At 41.1% G+C, this 19,649-nt stretch overlaps 1 protein-coding gene across 5 annotated transcripts in view; it reads right to left on the bottom strand.

Annotated features, from left to right (window-relative positions):
* PTPN4 (protein tyrosine phosphatase non-receptor type 4) overlaps window positions 1-19,649 on the bottom strand; it is a 257,666-nt gene that overhangs the window by 40,689 nt on the left and 197,328 nt on the right. For all 5 annotated transcript variants that reach the window (XM_079782465.1, XM_079782466.1, XM_079782463.1 and 2 more), the window contains 7 exons: window positions 19,178-19,337; window positions 14,723-14,806; window positions 14,494-14,550; window positions 7,294-7,450; window positions 1,902-2,068; window positions 797-887; window positions 652-713 (listed from right to left, as the gene is read on the bottom strand). In XM_079782465.1, coding sequence (XP_079638591.1) covers window positions 652-713; window positions 797-887; window positions 1,902-2,068; window positions 7,294-7,450; window positions 14,494-14,550; window positions 14,723-14,806; window positions 19,178-19,337 — 778 coding nt within the window. The remainder of the gene's footprint in view (window positions 1-651; window positions 714-796; window positions 888-1,901; window positions 2,069-7,293; window positions 7,451-14,493; window positions 14,551-14,722; window positions 14,807-19,177; window positions 19,338-19,649) is intronic.

The raw sequence follows: 19,649 nt of genomic DNA, 5'->3' as shown, positions 1-19,649 counted from the left end.
ATTAGATAGGATAGAGGCCTGGTGCACAGATGGGGACCAGCTGGTTTGTCCTGAAGGGTGTCCCGGATCAGGGTGGGGGTTCCCTTGGGGCGTGGGGCGGCCTGGGCGAGGGGCCTGTGGTGGTTTGCAGGCCGGCCACGCCACCTGGCGACCCAAGCGGAGGCCCTGGTATCTGGGATTTATTTATCTTCTATAATTGAAACTTTGTAGCCTTGAGTGGAGCCAAGCCTCCTGCTCACTCCACGGCCACAGCCATTTTTGTTGGGATTTATTTATCTTCTATAATTGAAACTTTGTAGCCTTGAGCGGAGACCAGGACTGCGGGAAGCTTGGCTTCCTCCATCACCAGAGAAATCCAAGCCTCCTGCTCACTCCGTGGCCGCAGCCATCTTGGTTGGGTTAATTTGCATACTCGGTCTGATTGGCTGGTCGGCGTGGCTTGTGGGTGTAGCGTAAGTACGGTCAATTTGCATATTACTCTTTTATTAGATAGATGCCAGTATCAAACTATTTTTTAACATTACTTTTATAATATTTTTCAATATCTGAAAGTTTCAATATTCTCTCAAGGTTAGGCTTTTAACAAAATGGAATAAATCTCAGTTTATAGTGGCCCTTCTTATACCAATGACATAATAAAAATAAACTTACATTTATATAATTTGCATTGATATAGTCTTCATTACCCTTTAAAATGACCCGTGTAGCATCATCTGAAAAAATTTCAAAAAAAATATTTTAGTAAAGTTATGTTTAAAAGATTAAAGCCTAATATGCAGAAATCATAGATACTTACAAGGCGAAATATCTCTGTATCTATTTTTGGAAATATTCTGAGGTAATTTGGCACAAGACATTGTCATTCCAGGTTTTTTCCGATATAGTTGCTAAAACAAAACAAAAGAAAAAGGTACGAGTTCAGCAAGCCAACAAAAGTTTCATTTTGTTTTTCCAACTTGTTCCTATGCTATGAAACAGGTTTTTTTTTTTTTCTTAGAATACCTCATCTATCCAATGATGTACCTTAGGCTGATAGGATATTAAACCAGATTTGCAAAGCTAAATTCTGTACAAATTCTGATACGAATAATATATCATATTTTAGAGAATGGCAAAATAAATGAAAACAATTTTTCTTACAGCAAAAAGTACCTGAAGTTTTAAACAGAAAATCTGCAGAAAACATTTAGCTTTTATTTACTTTGTAGATATTTAAAGTATATGAACCCAGAACTTAAAGAAGCAAGCAAAACTGACAGACCCTAAATGTTTTTTTGGTCACAAATGTTTTAGTCAGTTATCTGTAACATATACTTCATAGCAACAAATACTAATGATGGCTAATTACACTGTCAAAATTTAAAGGTTAAATATTACAAGGTACAAGTTATTTTCCTTTAACTCAGGATTTTTAAGTCTGCAATTGCCTACCTTCATCTGCCAACTTTCACAAAAACAGTTATTTAATTACAGATTGAGCGTCAGCCTGCGGACTAAAGGGTCCCAGTTTGATTCCGGTCAAGGGCACATGTCCAGGTTGCGGGCTCCATCCCCAGTAGGGGGAGTGCAGGAGGCAGCCAATCAATGATTCTCTCTCATCATTGATGTTTCTATCTCTCTCTCCCTCTCCCTTCCTCTCTGAAATCAATAAAAAAGAAAAAAAGAAAGAAATCATACAATATTGCCCTGGCTGTTGTGTCTCAGTTGGTTGGGCATAGTCCCGTACACTGAAAGGTTGCTGGTTCAATTCCCTGTCAGGGCACATGCTCAGGTTGCAGGCTTGATCCATCAGGGATGGATGTTTCTCTCTCCCCTTCCCAATTCTCTCTCTGAAAATCGAAATTAAAAAAATCTTAAAAAAAAAAAAAAGAAAAGAAAAGAAACCATACAATATTACTTACATCAAATTGTGTCAGGACTGTTCCCGTGATAAGCCCCTCAGCTAGCTGGATCATTGACTCCTGCAGGGAACGGTCATCCTGATGGACACTATCTAGTGGGGTCTTCTCAGGAATGTACTGGAAGTCTGGCTCAGTTTCTAGCTTTTCTTCCACTACATCGTAGACAGCTAAGACCAAAAAAAAAGAAATAAAAATTTTAATAAAGACACATGAAAAACTTAATGAATTGGGAAAAGAATTTACCAGATTTATTCTTTATGTGTCAAGAAAAATAATTTATTTATTCTTAATTCATCAGATCTGAGTCTGATGTCATGGTGTAGGGACAAACAGTGACTGTGGAGATGAAGAAATTTGCCGCACCTTAGAAGAAAAGAACGGTTCTTGGCTATAATTGCTGAAAATCTCCATAACTTGAGGAGACATTAAGAAAAAGAGGAGCTGCCAAGAAGCAGCTTTGAAGAGACCTGCCCTAATTTGTGGGACCTAAGGCAAGAGTACAAATAGAAGCCTATATACTATATGTCTACATAGGAACGGTTATAAATGAAACAGAGTTCTAAACAAAACATGTTTTCTCCTCTCCTTGACATATTTACAAAACAACCTGGAAGTCTGGATTTCAAATGAGAACCTAGGCCAGAATTCATGGCCATGGCAGAGTGAGGAGAGACAGACCCTAGACCCTGGCCTGTAGTCACCCTCTTTCTTTTCTTGCCCTCAGATACATTAACACTAGAGGCCCAGTGCACGAAATCTGTGCATGGGGGGGGGGTGTGTGTCCCTCAGCCCAGCCTGCACCCTCTCCAATCTGGGACCCCTGAGGGATGTCCGACTGCCCGTTTAGGTCCGATCCTGGTGGGATCTGGCCTAAACTGGCAGTCGAACATCCCTCTCACAATCCATTAATGCTGGCTCCCAACCACTCGCCTGCCTTCCTGTCTGATTGCCCTCGCATGCCTGCCTGCCTGATTGCCCCTAACCGCTTCTGCCTGCCAGCCTGATCACCCCCTAATCACTCCCCTGCCAGCCTGATCGATGCCTAACTGCTGCCCTGCTGGCCCGATTGCCACTAACTGCCCTCCCCAGCTGGCCTGGTTACGCCTAACTGCCCTCCCCTGCTGGCCTGGTTACCCCTAACTGCCCTCCCCTGCTGGCCTGGTAACTCCTAACTGCCCTCCCCTGCTGGCCTGGTAACCCCTAACTGCCCTCCCTTGCCAGCCTGGTCGCCCCCAACTGCCCTCCCCTGCAGACCTGGTTCCCCCCAACTGCCCTCCCCTGCAGGCCTGCCCCCCCAACTGCCCTCCCCTGCTGGCCTAGTCACCCCTAACTTCCCTCCCCTGCAGGCCTGGTTCCCCCCAACTGCCCTCCCATACTGGCCTGGATGCCCCCAACTGCCCTCCCTTGCAGGCCCGGTTGCCCCCAACTGCCCTCCCCTGCCGGCCCGGTTGCCCACAACTACCCTCCGCTGCAGGCCTGATCCCCCCCAACTGCCCTCCGCTGCAGGCCTGATCCCCCCCAACTGCCCTCCCTTGCAGGCCTGATTCCCCCCAACTGTCCTCCCCTGCTGGCCTGGTTACCCCCAACTGCCCTCCCCTGCTGGTCTGATCATCCACAACTGCCCTCCCCTGCTGGTCTGATCATCCACAACTGCCCTCCCCTGCAGGCCATCTGGTGGCTGCCATCTTGTGTGCACATGGGGGCAGCCATCTTTGACCACATGGGGGTGGCCATTTGTGTGTTGGAGTGACAGTCAATTTGCATATTACTCTTTTATTAGATAGGATGGGAGAATATGAACACCCCAATCCATATGTAAGCTTGTTTATATATCTCTGCAAATTGCTGCATCTTAGCCATGCCTCTAGGGCTACATACATCATGTGAGCCACCTTGGGAGAATGGATTTGGGGAAAATGGGCACACAGACTCATAGAGCTATTTGGACAGAGAATCGAAAGTTGAAAATAGTGGTCTAGGAAGGATGGGGAAGTCACAGGTGATGGCCTGGCAAGTCCCCTTGCTCCTATAAAATCCTGACCCCACGATGGTGGTGGTGGTGGGAGGCAAGGTTGAAGGAGAGACAGAAAACAGCCCTCTAAAGAATGGAGTCAAGCTAGGGGTCCCTTATATCCTTGACTAAGAGTTTTGGTTCCTGCTCAATATGTATGTACTTTTGGGAAGAATAAATTTTGGAAATGAAGAACAAAAAAGCAAAAAGGTATGAATGCATATTGTCTAAGAAGAAATAAGATTTAAAGGGAAAAACTTTTTTTCTGATATTTTTGGCAAACATAATTTTAAATTTTGATTATGCAGTAAGTCTTCACTTGACATTGTTGATAGGTTCCTGGAAACAGTAATTTTAACAAAATGACTTATAACAAAACCAATTTTACCATAGGCTAATTGACAAAAACAAGAGTTAAGTTCCTACAGCATATTTCTGGTCACAAAAACATCACCAAACTTCTAAATAAAGTTCCAAATAGCCCTGGCTGGTTTTGCTCATTGGTTAGAGCATCAGCCCAAGGACTGAAGGGTCTCAGGTTCAATTCTGGTCAGGGACACATACCTCAGTTGCAGGCTTGATCCCTGGCCCCCGTTGGGGCATGTGCGGGAGGCAACCAGTCAATGTGTCTCCCTCATATCGATGTTTCTCTCTCTCTGCCTCTCCCCTTTCCTTCCACTCTCTCTGAAAAAATAAATCAATGGAAAAACTATCCTCAAGTGAGGATTAACAACAACAATAAAAAGTTCCAAACCACTTCTAATATTAAATATTGAAATAAATGTGAGCTATTCACAAATTTAATAAAAATTAATAAAGACAGGTAAAATAATTATTTTCCAATGTGCTTATTCCAGTTCAGGATCACAGGTGGCTAGAACCTCACCTAGCAGCTCAGGGCACCTAGACAGGATACCCTTCCATCACAGGGCCACTCACACACACATTCATACTTGCTCAGACTAGGACAAGGTAGAAACGTCAATTCACCTCACGTGCATATCTTTGGGATGTGAGAGGAACCCGAGGCAGCAAAGAAAACCCAGGTAGACATGGGGAGAATGTGCAAACTTCACACAGTGATGTGGCCAGGAATCTTTTTTCTCTCTCTCATCAATGTTATATCAGAATGTTAAATAAAACATTACTCAATGACCTGCTGTTTGTTATTTTAAGTAAAAAAGGACAAGGTAGACCCTGAAAGTGAATACAGGTCCTGCCCATATTTTGACAATCCTATTCCCATATAATAAAGAGGTAATATACAAATTGACCATCACTCCAACACACAAGATGGCCCCCCATGTGGTCAAAGATGGCCACTCCCATGTGGACACAATATGGCCACCACAAGATGGCCTGCAGGGGAGGGCAGTTGGGGGGAACCAGGCCTGCAGAGGAGGGCAGTTAGAGGCAATCCAGCCGGCAGGGGAGCAGTTTGGCGTCGATCAGGCTGGCAAGGTAGTGATTAGGGGGTGATCAGGCTGGCAGGCAGAAGCAGTTATGGGCAATCAGGCAGGTGAGTGGTTGGGAGCCAGCTGTCCTGGATTGTGAGAGGGATCCCAGATTGGAGGGTGCAGGCTGGGCTGAGGGACAACTCCCCCCCGTGCACAAATTTCGTGCACTGGGCCTCTAGTAAAATAATAAGAGAAAGACCTTTGTCATGACCTAGGTGGATTCCTCTCCTAATTTAAAGTACAAATGAGGTGATTTGTCCAAAAAAGCTAAGACTTTTCCATTATATGGGTCTGTACTAGTCATAAATTTGTGAGCAGAACTGAATGTCTAGGTGTCAAAATGTCCTCAACTATAAAATGGGGATGGCACGTATGTCACTGGATAGCTGTAAAGATTAAATAAGAATATACAAGAGTCCAGGTGCATGAAAAACATTTAAAAACTATTATTATCATTATGTTCTTTAACATCTGTTATCAAGAGAAAACAAAACTAAATAGAGAGGATGTTATCTTAGTATAAAATTTAAAATTTAAGTTGCTTACTTGACAGAAAGTGCCTAATAATGAATCACCTAAATATCAGATCTAAATGAATGAGTTCCTTGAAAAGTCAAAATAGAATGTTGTGTTGGAGTCCTGCGAATTTTCCTAGAATGCAAATTCTAGATCATGAAAGCAGAAAAACACAAAGTAGAAAAGATGAAATGAAAATGCCTATTTGTACCCAATAGGCAAAATGAGTTTTGTATTTTTTTCTTGCAATTTTTATAGGGTTCGGTGTGGTGTGGGAATAGGTAGAGTTCTAATTACATTTTACTTGAATATATACCATAGGTATATATTCAAAAACTGGTAATATAGCATTAACCAATAATTACTCTTATGGCTAAAACTATGATTAATAGTAAACTGTTCAGAACAAAACCAGAAGAGTATGTCTAATGCTGGGATACAGGCATATATGAATTTTTTCCAGAGGAGATTGATACAGTGTGGAGGGAACTTGAAACAATGCCATATGAACACTCACTGAAGGATCTGGGATTACTGAACTGGAGGAAAGGGGGAGGGTTTCTGGTAAAATCAGCTATTGTCAAAAAAACAGAAGGAAGAGGGATTAAATTTATTCTGGATAACACAAAGTGGTAGAATTAGGAACAACAGGACTGAAGGAAGTTTGATTTTAGTTCCAATTAATAGTTCAAGCTATCCAAAGGGGGGATGAACGGCTTCATGAGCTACTGAATGCTCCGCACCGGCAGGACATTCTTGAGATCACTACTGAGGAACTCAAGCAGTCGGTAAAGGAGCCAGAGCTTACAGCATTAGGGCTTTTCCAAGCCTGGGACTCTGACTCTGAATTAGCATGTTCGCTGTCCAGAGCAGGAGATGACATGATTAGGCTACTAGGCATTCTCTACTGAAAACACAGACAGGATTTAAAAAAAATGATTTAACTGCAGCTTGTTACAGAGTTTTCTAAAAGTGGAACAGAGTTCAAAATTTACTAATTCATTCAACTATTATTTATTGATTATCTATTACTACTACTAGAGCAAGCAGGGGAAGGAGGCCATTTTAGCTATGGTAGTCAGGAGAGAAGGACTTTCTGAGGATGACATGTGACTTAAAACCTGAAGGAAGTGAGAGTATAAGTCATACAAAATCAGGAAAATCATACAAAATGTAGGCAGAAGGAATAGCAAGAAAGCCAGCATAGAACAGAGTGAGCAAGGCTGAGTGGTAGGCAAGGAGGCCAATAACTTACATTTTACTCCAAGTGTGAATGGAAGCCACTATACTTTGAGCAGGAAACTGACATGACAAGACAGGTTTAGGTTTAAAAGCCTACTCTGGCTGCTATTCCAGTAAGAAACACTAATAATTATGAAAAATATCCAGTGCTACGTAGACTACTTACCATTAGGCCGGACTAGAAGTACGAGTTCCCCAGAATGTCTCTCACAGCTAGCTTTAATAAACAGGACAACCTGGTCATGGGTATGTTCTGCAATGTCCCGACCATTGATCAGTACAACTTGGTCCCCTTCATTCAATCGAGGGACACAGAGGTCAGCCTGCAACATAATGCAAATAAGGTTTCAGATTTGTACATGGCTTTCTAAAAGTAAAGCACAAAATTTTATTTTTATAGACTCTATAGTAGAATTAAAACTACATATAGAAAAACATCTATCCATTCATCTACTCAAAAACAAAACAGAAATCTAGCTTTCCCACGAAGATACTATACTTCTTTCTTTTTTCATTCAACAACTTTTCCCCTGATGCCTTATTACATGCATAGCCATACAGATAAGACTAGTTATCTGGAGATGCCTAGACACAGTCAGGCCTCACTCTGCACTATCCAGATATGTACAAATTTCAGTTACCACATTTAGTCAAGTAACACCTATCTCTCAACAACAAGGTGCAAATTTCAGTTTCCACTGTGAATGTATTAATTGTGAATAATTACATAAAATACAATCTTTGCTGCTAGATTGTAGTCCAAAACTCTCTACATAAATAATAGACACATCATGACCAATGCCCAAACACATCACTTCCTTCAAGTCTGCTGGTGATCTGTCGCTGGGCACCTGTTACTCAGTTCCTGCAGAGACAGCAAAGTGTATACTAGTACTTGTGCTGCCTCATCTCCCAACAATAAAACCACATAAAAATGGGTAAGAAACAGCTGATGGTGAAAATATACACTGCTACTGTTTAAGACAGTGGTCGCCAACCTTTCGGACCTCATGGACCACCAGTGGTCTGCGGACCACCGGTTGGCGATCGCTGGTTTAAGAGACTCTAGTTATACAGAGAAGGGGATTTAGTGAAGGGGAACTTATCAACATTAATGATGAAAGTGGATATAATAAAAAAGGATTAAGTTTTTCTTGAGGACATGATGCTGGCATAAAACTTCTCATTAAAGGAAATCTTGGAGATATTTTACAACATTAAAAATGCAGAGGACTGCCTGGCTGGTGTGGCTCAGTGGTTGAGTGTTGACCTAGGAACCAAGAGGTTAAAGTTCAATTTTAGGCCAGGGTACATGCTCGGCCTGTGCACTAGATCCCTAGTGGGGGGCATGCAGGAGGCAGCCAATCAATGATATTCTCTCACCACTGATGTTTTTATCTCTCTCTCCCTCTCCCTCTCCTTTCCTCTCTGAAATCAATAAAAGTTTACTAAAAAAAATGCAGATGATCAAACATTGGAAGTAAATTCAAACTTAGAAAGGATTATGACAATTTGCTAAGACAAGAAAGAATGCTCACTCTGTATTTTAATGTATATGATGAGAAGGGCACAAGCCTATTCAAACCACTTATGATAAGTTTTCATGAAGAAATAAAATAGTTAAGTTCTTAATGTTTCTAATGTTTAGAATGGCAGGACAGTAAATCAGTATTAGTTTTAGTTTTTTTTTAAAAAAAATTAAGCACTGATTTCACAGACTTTATTTACTTATCCTCTTCTAAGGATATGCATTGATTTTAGAGAGGAGGAAGGGAATGGGAGAGAGAGAAAGAGAGACAGAGAGACATCACATAGCTGCCTCCCATACATGCCTCAACTGGGACTGAACCAGTAACCTAGGTATGTGTCCTGACCGGAAATCAAACCTGTAATCTTTTGGTGTATGGAATGATGCCCCAACCAACTGAACCATCCGACCAGGGCTAGTTTTACTATTTCTCATTTCCCTAACATTTATAAGGGAAAGTAAGAGACATTTTAATGAAAAATTTAAAGGTCTTAGAAACAACCATAATTTCCCCCATTAATTATCAAGGTCACTTTACATAGTTTCAGCTTGAATGGTCATTTTTAGGTCCTGTACTACTGTGCAAAGTGATGACTGCCTGTATTTTATTGAGAAAAATAAATAAGTAATTTAAATAAAAGAGATAAACAGAAATATGGACAGCACATTCCAGGGACAGCAAAAAGAAGGCATAGGAATAAAGTATGAAGGACGATAGGTCAGATACAGAAGGAAATGATGGGGTTGGACCTCACACAAAAAAAGGAACTTCCTGTTGCAAAAGCTTGAAGACTTGAAAACATGACTACTCAAATTCACTATAAACACAAAGTCAATAAAATCCAACATGATATATCATTAATGAAAAGAACCATATCCTCTACTGCTTATAAAATGTGTGCTCTGAGATACCCGAAACTCTGAAAATGGAGCAGATAGCTGCTCTGATTATAATAACAAAGAGCTGTGAAGATAAAAATGATATAAGTATACAAAATGTTAAAATCTAGAGAACTCCAATTTAAGGTTATGACCATTCTCTTTAGTTGCTTTTTTCCTCTCCTTCTTGTAGTGAAGCAGATGATAGTCATATACACCTTCTGTGTATTTGTAGTGTGATACTTTTATGTATCAATTTGGTCCAAGTTTTTGTAAATGTCTTCAAGATACCCAAAGAGTGGTGAACTGGAAGATATTAATGGTACTGGGAGAAAAGGGTTATAGCCAAAAAAGTTATACTCTCACCTTACTTTGTAGATAGTATACTTAATGAAAAGAGGAGGTAGTCTATGTGCTAAGGAGAAGATAGTTATGAATCTCTAACTGTACCTTAATATAGCCACTGATATTCCAAAGGATTAAGGCTAAACGGGCAGTATTAACCAAAATGCTGTATCTAACATGCAGAGATTTTTTTTTTAACCCACTATCATTGAAGAGAAAGAACTCTCTCATGCTTAATCTGCTTTTGTCAGTTATGTTTACAATTTTTTATTTGCATTTCATTCTGATCTGGAAAGTCCAGATGAACTGTATATTAAAATAAATTTTGTTGCAGAAACAGCTATTGGCTCAAAGATGATCACATTGGAACAAAAATTTGACTTTAATTGGGAATTATTTTATCCATTTCAGAAGGAGTACAATTAAAAAAAACATGAAAATATTTAAAACTCTTCCCCCCCCCCCCCCAATCACTTAAAATGAGGTTTCCAATGGGAAGATTGTGATGGTCTCCAAATTAGTAAAATGATATAAAAATGATAAATTTCTATTGTTTTAATTTGTCCTAAATTCAGCTAATATATATGGAACACAGTTCTATGTGGCAAAAAAGAAAATTTTACCAATAATCCGTATAGCCTAAAAAGAAAATTTAGAGTCACAGAATTCTGTTTGGAAGTGAACCTGTCTATAGAATGTTCCCTGAACATCCTTGACTTAATAACTATCCACATTCACTGCTCAGAAAAATCAATTATTTCTTTTGTGTCATTCACTGATCACTACAGCTGGCATAATAAAAAAGGTTTATTGCATTTTCTAATTATAAAAGCAATGCATGCTCACTGTCATGATCTATTAAAAAAGGAATATAGAAGAAAGTGATTAATACCAGTAATTCCACTACTTGGATGAAACATTGTTAACCTTTTAATCATGTATCCATACTTTTTAATACACATAATTCACATTTTAAAAAACTGGATCAAACATAAATGTAGAATTGTAATACTAATTTTTTGTAATATCTTCTTATGAACATATCTGCATACTAGTATAGAGCTACATCATCCTTTTCAATAGCTGCAAAGCAACACATAATGTATTTCACCAGCTCTAATGATGTACATTTGATTTGCCCCTGATTTTTGACTGTTATAAACAATACTACAGTGAACATCCTTGTATATCTTTTGTTCCCTAGCACAACTGTTTCATTAGAGGCCATTCATTGTCAGGTCAAAAGATATATATTTAAGTTGCAATTAAAGTTTTTGTTTTTAGCAAAGTTATACATTACACTAGTAGCCCGTTTGCACGAAGATTCGTGCAATAGACCTTCATTCATCTGGCTGCCTGCACCAGTTTTCTGCTGGCACCAGGGACCCAGGCCTTGGCTGTGGCCACCGCCTTCTGCCTTTTTCAGGGTCGGGGCTTGGCCCCGGGCGGTGGCCTTGGGCTCCGCGGCACCCAACATCCTTGCTAAGGATCGCAGGGGCCGACCCCCAGTGGTTTCCTGCGATCCCTGCAGGCTGCCCACTGGTGCCCAAGGCCGGGAAAGCCTCCGCCCCAGGCTTTCCTGGCCTTGGGCTCGCAGCACCCAGCGTCCCTGCTACCGATCACAGGAGCCGACCCCCAGTGGTTTCCTGCGATCGGTGCAGGCTCCCCGCTGGTGCCCAAGGCCCTGAAAGCCTCGGCCCCTGGGACCCCCGGGAGCGGCGGGAAGGGCCGGGCCACGCCCCCCCAGGTGGACGATCAACCCCAGGACCCCGGGGAGGGGCGGCATGGGCCCGGCCACGCCCCCCGGGGTGCCGATGGGCCCGGCCACGCCCCCCGGGATGCCGATCGCCCCAGGCACCCCCGGGAGCAGAGGCATGGGTCTGGCCACGCCCCCCCGGGGTGCCGATCGCCCCAGGCACCCCGGGGAGTGGCGGCATGGGCCCGGCCACGCCCCCCCGCGGTGCCGATCGCCCCAGGCACCCCGGGAGCGGCGGCATGGGCCCGGCCACGCCCCCCCCCCCCCCCCGCGGTGCCGATCGCCCCAGGCACCCCGGGAGCGGCGGCATGGGTCCGGCCACGCCCCCCGGGGTGCCGATCGCTCCAGGCACCCCGGGGAGTGGCGGCATGGGCCCGGCCACGGCGGCATGTGCCTGGCCACGCCCCCCGGGGTGCCGATGGCCCCAGGCACCCCGGGGAGCGGCGGCATGGGCCCTGCCATGCCCCCCCCGCGGTGCCGATCGCCCCAGGCACCCCGGGGAGCGGCGGCATGGGCCCTGCCATGCCCCCCCCGCGGTGCCGATCGCCCCAGGCACCCCGGGGAGCGGCGGCATGGGCCCGGCCACTGGGCACCGCCATCTTGATCTTCTCAACGGCGGATATGCCACCCGGAGTCCCGCCCCCAGCCTCCTGCCGGCCAATCGTGGGCATAGCGGAGGTGCGGTCAATTTGCATGTTTCTCTATTATAAGGTAAGATAGTTTAAAAAGTTGACTAGAGCTGAAATATTAAGAAACCATTTATCGTGTTCTTCCCTCCCATTCCCCCCTCTCTAGAGTCACCTTCTTTCAACATCTTACCTACATCTTTTGTGTTTATCTCAGTAACTCCACATATCTCCCCCATTTTGTTTTTCTTTAGTTTTCTACGTTAGACATTATCTATCTTACTACTTTATCAGAATTTAGCAGCCTTTTATCTCTTCATCTGCAGTCTGAAACATATACAGTTATCATTAAATATATACTAAATAAATAATTTTGGACTATTTTTCCCATCTTTGCCCCCATCCTTCATATGCATAGTGGATTCAAGAGTAATTTTATACACTGTATCCCTGTCCTGTCCCCTCTGACCTCAAGATTGGTTTAAAAGAGGATCTGATTGGTTTATTTCCCAGGAGCCTGTAATTTGTACAGGCTTAATCATTTTGGGTTGCTGAGCTGGTAATATGTAAATATGAAAGTTACTCGTAGTCATATCCTACCATGTGGACTGAGGACAAAATAGCAGTAGCTATACAATTTTAATTTAGCAGAGATTTAGGAGTCATAATTATATCTGAAGGCAGAGTGTGTCTGGTGGTGGTGATATTACAGGACTTGACCTGAAGCTGTCACTAAATACACTATTTTTATTCAGACTAATGTATTTGAAGTGGCTTGAGAGATGTCGCAGATTCAGTGTACAAAATGGTTTGAACTGAGAGAAGAATGGGACATTCACATAAGAAATATAGATAAAAAGTAGAGAGTGATGGATGAGTTCTTTCTGGAGGTGTGACTGTGTTCCTGTGCTTGGTTTTATGAGACACCTATGTAGCTCTATGTCATTTTTTTTTGTTCTTGATGAAGCAGTAAAAACAATTAACTTAATCTCAATCCTTGAATATGTACCTTTTAATATATGACAAAATGAAAACTGCACATAAAACACTTTTGCACCAAACTGAAGTATGATAGAGTCTAAGGAGAAGCTGTAGTTATGTTGGCAGGGATATTCCATAAGTAAATGCCCTATTATTTGCAACCAACAAAGTCCTTCAAAATCAAAACCATATATTATGGTATCCTTAATTAATCCTGACTCTGATCTTCAAACTAACTTTGAGGTAGCTGCAAAGCACCAAAAAAGACATAATAACCTCTTTCTCTCAAGCTGCTGATTTATATACCTTTCTTAGGGGCAGGGAGATAAGTTAAATGATAAAGGGTGCTGACTGAAAAGTCCTTGAAGACCATTTAGGTAAAGTAGGCAACAACATAAACGTAAATTTGAAAGCCATATTTGCTGTATGGAAGAGCAATAAAGATAATGCAGCCATAATTAATTAAGAGCTGTCCTTATGATGAGCATGAAGTTCATGAGTGCTGAGCTAAATAATGGGAACAGGGGAAGTCATCATAATGGGTTCCTAAAATATTTTCTCCCTTTCTGTTTAGAATGTTCATAATAAAAATTGTCCTTATAAGAAAAAATATAATCACTGGTACTATTTATATTTAAACTAAGTTTTTTTTAAACATAAGAAGGCAAATAGAATATAAGTAAAGAATTCTAAATGAAAAAACAAGCCAAAAAAAAACAAACACAAAACCACAAATAAAAAATATACCTCCTGTCTACATTTAAAAAAATATATCTTTTTATTGATTTCAGAAAGGAAGGGAAAGGAAGAGAGATAGAAACATCAATGATAAGAGAGAATCATTGATCGGCTGTCTCCTGCACACCCCTCACTGGGGATCAAGCCTGCAACCCAAGCATGTGTCTGACTAGGAATCAAACTGTGACCTCTTGGTTTATGGGTAAACACTCAACCTCTGAGCCACACCGGCTGGGCTCCTATCTACATTTTGCTGTTTAAGGAGTTATTCTGATAGGATCTATTTACACTTTAGAAGCATTGAAAGTCATACACCAGCTTCTTTGTAAAAACAAGGATTTTAAAAACTCTTATAAACAGGGCATAAAAACTAACTTTTCAGCAATTTAAGATATCCAACCAGCAACAGTAGATACTTGACAAATTAAAAGAATGATTATTTCCTTTTTAACTAATTAAAATAAGTACATATTCTTGAAAACAGGATTTACTTGGGAGAATTAGATAACTCACAGGTGTTCCTGGTGCTACTCGGGACACGATCACAGGCATCTTCTGATCATATCCTCCCTTAAAAACAGAGCAAGTCAAATATTAGCAAAATAAAAACATCTTAACCTTTTGCACTTGGATGTCGAGTGTGACTCGACACGGTTAGCATTAGAATAAAGGAATCGAGAAAAAAGCAAGCGAGTGCAAAGGGTTAATTTAAAAACTGAGTAAAATATAAATTTTAGATTACCTTTACATTGAAACCAAATCTTCCATTTTCATCAGGTTTCATTCTGATTAAAACCAGATTATCATGTGGAATACCACCATTAGGCTAAAAAGACAAATATAAATAACTTGTAATTTTCTTCACTTATAATCTAACCTTTACATACACATGAAGTATGCTTTTTTGTATGTTGACATTATCTATAGTACATAAAGAATCAAAATTTAAATTAAAATGTTAACTCAGAAAAGTACATTTTGAATAACAGGACTTAGGGAATGGCGTGTTACCCCAACTAGATCTATTTTCTCATGCTTTTATGCCACTGCATGCTAGACTATAAGTGCCAAGAGAGACAGGAGCTTTATCAATTATTATTTTTAAATTAATTCTTAGAGAGAGAGGAAGGGGGAGCAAGAGAGAAACATCAATTTGTTTTACCACTTATTTAACCTGGCTTAAAGCTTTGCATGCAGCAAGTGCTCATAGTGTTACATGAATTCATGTTACTCCCTCTACTTTTAAAAAACAGCCTTATTGAGATGTAATTCACATATTATTGACTTTACCCAATCAAGGTGTGTAATTCGATAATTATTACTGTAGTCACAGAGTTGTACAAACATCACTACCATTTAATTTTAGAACATTTTCATCACCTCCAAAAGAAATCCTGTATCCATTAGCAGTCATTCCCCAACCCCTCACACCATTCCCTAAGTCCTATTCAACTACAAATCTATTTTCTGTCTCTATAGATGTGATTATTCTGGACATTTCACTTACTCTCCTCCCCCGCTGGCCTGGTCACCACTAACTGCCCTCCCTTGCCAGCCTGGTTGCCCCTAACTACCATCCCCTGCTGGCCTTGTTGCCTCCAACTGCCCTCCCCTGCAGGCCTGGGTCCCCCCTCAACTACCCTCCCCTGCAGGCCTGGTTGCCCCCAACTGTCCTCCTCTGCCAGCCTGGTCACTCCTAACTGCTCTCCTCTGCAGGCCTGATTGCCCCCAACTGCCCTCCCTTGCAGGCCTGGTCCCTCCCAACTGCTCTCCCCTGCTGACCATCTTGTGGTGGCTATCTTTGACCACATGGGGGTGGCCATCTTGTGTGTTGGATATTACCTCTTTATTATATATAGGATATGGTTATTTGTTATTGGCTTCTTTTACTTACCATGTTTTATGCCTGCTCTTTGAGGGTAAATATCTGGCTAATTCTTACTTATTCCTTCAAGACACAGTCAGAGATGATCACTTCTGGGAAGTCTTTCCTTAACCCCACAGCTGCATTAGTTATTTTTATATACTTGTAAATTCTCTATAACCACTTCTAATTATAGAACTTATATTGCCTTCAAATTGTCTTCCTACTTGCTTGCTCTAGATCCCATCCTCTCGTCCATACTCAACAATATTGCTATAGCAATTCTCTATCCTCCTGCCTTATTCATTTCCCTCATCCTCTGGGAAATACTCTTATTTCTCCCATTAAAACAACAACAACAACAACTCCTCTTCTCCGACTCCACTTCCCCATTTGGCTACTGCCCTTTCTTTCCTTCCTCTTACTGCTAAACTTTTGCTTTGTTGTTGTTGATTACCTCCCACCCATCCAACCTCCCCCACCTTCTGAGATTCTGCACTCTGTTCCATGCTTCCATGTCTCTGGGTCCATTCCGTTCATCAGTTTATTTTGTTACTTAGATTCCACGTATGAGTGTGATCATGTGATACTTGTCTTTCTCTAAATTTCTTGAAAGAGTGTTTCCATTTTCTGTCCCTCTCACTCCATCCTAGAGTCGGGTTTTCACCCCCAGTATTTCACCAAAACTGTTCCAATTACGGTCACCAGAGGTTTTCACATTGTTCCAGTGTTCAATTCTCAGTCCTCATCTTACTTGACTTACCAGTAGCATTTGACAAAGTTGATTATTATTTCTGTGACGTTCTTCTCACCAGTCAGTTGACTACATTTCTATCTGTGTGTCCTCAGTCTCAGTTGCTATTTTATTTATTTTTTTAAAATCTCCCTCCTGTTTATAATTTAGAGGGCCAAAGCTCAATTTCTAGAATCTCTTATTTAGAAATCTATACACAACACACCTCCTTGGTGATTTCTTCCTACCTCATGGTTTAACATATTGTCTATATACCATCAGTTTTCAATGTCACAACTCTAGCTTGAACCTCTCCCTTCAACTCCAGAATCCCATCTCCAAATGGATTTCTAATAGACATCTCAAATTTAGCATGTCCAAAACTGAGCTCCTGATATTCCACCCATACCTGCTCTACCTGTAGTCTTTCAGATCTTAGTAAATGGAAACTTCACCTTTCTAGTTGTTCAGGGCAAAAACCTTGCTTCTATCCTTGATCTCTCTTAGTACACCACATCTAATCCATCAACATATTATGTTAGTTTTACTCTAAAAATATATCCAGAATACAGTCATGTCTTATTCCTTCTATGGCTACCACCCTGGTCCAAAGCACCATTGCTTGCTTGAAATACTTCAATATGTTATAACAACTATCTCTACTACCCTGCTCTCAGGCTATTTTTAATAGAACAGCTAGAGTGAAACTGTTAAAACTTAAGTCACATTATGCTACTTCTCTCCTCAGATCTGTATGTGCATTTGCTTCCTACCTCACTCAGGGTTTAAAACAAAGTCTTTATTTTATAAGACAAGGCTTTCAGGATCTGACACTGTTCTGGACCCATCTCCTCCTCATTTGCTGATTTTGCTCTAGCCACATTGACTTCCTTGATGTTCCTTGATTGTATCAAGTCATAACCCTGCCTTTGTATCTACCATTCCCTCGGCTTATCTATATGGCTTACCACTAAGTTCATTCCTGGCTATATTATCTAAAATTGTAACATTCTTGAAACTTCCTAGACCTTCTGGCTTTATGTTTCTCCCTAGCATTTATAATATCTAATATGCTATATACTTAAATTATGTGCTTTGTTTACTATTTGTCTCACCCTTATCCCCAGAATGTAAGTTCCTTGAAGGCAAGGTGTTTTTTTTGTTTGTTTGTTTTGTTTTTTCCCCCCATAAAATCCTCAAAGCCCACAACAATGCATGGCATACAGCAGGTACTTAATAAAGACATGAATGAAAAATAAAACTACACTGTAGATTATTTAACAGCAGAGACCATGTCTTACTTGTCTCTGTATTCCTACTACCTACCAAGGTACCTTAGCACACAGAAAGATCTCAATAACTATGAACCAATGAATGAATGAATGATACAAAAGAAGCACCACAGAGGTAACACTAAAGTTGCCATTTTTGGTAAGGATTCTTCTCTCTTTTTGATGTGTCTATGGTGGTGGAACAACAATAAGTGTGGGAGAATAGAGTGAGTGCCTCTTGCCTTTCAACTTGACATAACATGGGAGGGCCATAGGTGGACAAACGAGAGGGCCACGTGTGCAATGGCTACCAGAAATTTCTGGCAGTGCCAAACTTGCTGTGGACCCTCTTCTCCCTGCATCTTATTTTATTTCCTGATGTCCTATTAAGTTTCCTGAAATATACCCATATTTTGTCTGTCCTTATCCTTCTTCATGAACAGTGTATCCTTAAAATTTATTGATAATCTCACTTTTGGTTTATTTACATCTATCTAAAAAAGCAATAAAAATTCGTAAATCAGGGGATTTTAACAATTTACCATTTGTTGTGGTAAAAGCATACTCTCTAAGGCAAAAGTACCAACATAATTCATAAATATAGTCAAAAGGTTGATGAAAATGATAGTCTATGCACTCAGTGAATTATAATCAAGTTAATGGTATTTAATGGACTATTAGTATTGGTTCTAGGAATGTGTTTTACAAGACTAAAATCAATATATATTTATTAAGAATTAACATCCAGAGCAATGAGCATTTTTATAAATGATGATAAAAGGAAATTCCAATTAGGTTATATCAAGTCATAATTTATGAGCAAACATATGATCCTATATAATAAAGAAGTAATGTATAAATTGACCCTCACAAGATGGCTGCCTACGACCAGGCCAGCAGGGGGGTTAGTGAGGGACGACCAAACGACTGAACAGCAGGCGACCAGGCCGGCAGGGGGGGCAGTTAGGGGCGATCGGGCTAGCACACAGAGGCAGTGAGGGGCGATCAGGCTGGCAGCGGGGGGAGAGTTAGGGGCAACCAGGCAGGCTAGGTGAGCAATTAGGAGCCAGTGGCCCAGGATTGTGAGAGGGATATCCGACTGCCGGTTTAGGGGATTGGGCCTAAAGCGGCAGTTGGACATCCCCTGAGGGGTCCCGGAATTGAGAGGGTGCAGGCTGGGCTGAGGGGACCCCCACCCCCCATGCATGAATTTTGTGCACCGGGCCTCTAGTGAAAAAGAGAAAATGCTACAAAACATGCCACTATACAAAAATAACTTCATTTATGATTTAAAAATTTCAAAGAAATATCAGATTTGAAACTACTTACAGTAGATTTTTCAGGGGAAGATGGAACATCAAATGCCTCGTTAATATGGTTTTCCAGATCTTGTTGAGAATGTGAATAATAAATTTGGTTCCAGCTGTTTTTCTTCGATTGTTTGGGTGGTAAAGCTGGAGGCTGCCCATCCCCAGGGGTCTCTTGTGATCTAGATAGGAAAAAGGAAAAGAATGAATATTTTGGAAGTTGCCTTACAGACTGTTATTTTAAAAGCTAGAGTCAAGCAACTCAGATATTTACAATGTCTAGTAAGAGACAAGCTTTAAATACCATATTGATTTGCAAATGCCACTGTTTAATGAAATATTTTTACATTTGAAGTTTAAATAGCACATATAATTTCCTACTTTATCAAATCTGTAATCAATACTACTTATAATAAAATCTATGTCAAGGGTATCCATGTGAAGATATTTATATTAATCTACTATAGCAGTGTACATACCTTTCCAAAAACCTT

This window comes from Cnephaeus nilssonii (assembly GCF_951640355.1).
Source record: "Cnephaeus nilssonii genome assembly, chromosome: 10".
In the NCBI taxonomy this organism is placed as follows: Eukaryota; Metazoa; Chordata; class Mammalia; order Chiroptera; family Vespertilionidae; genus Cnephaeus; species Cnephaeus nilssonii.
The sequence above is the reverse complement of the archived record's forward strand: the minus strand, read 5'-3'. Positions and strand labels throughout refer to the sequence as shown.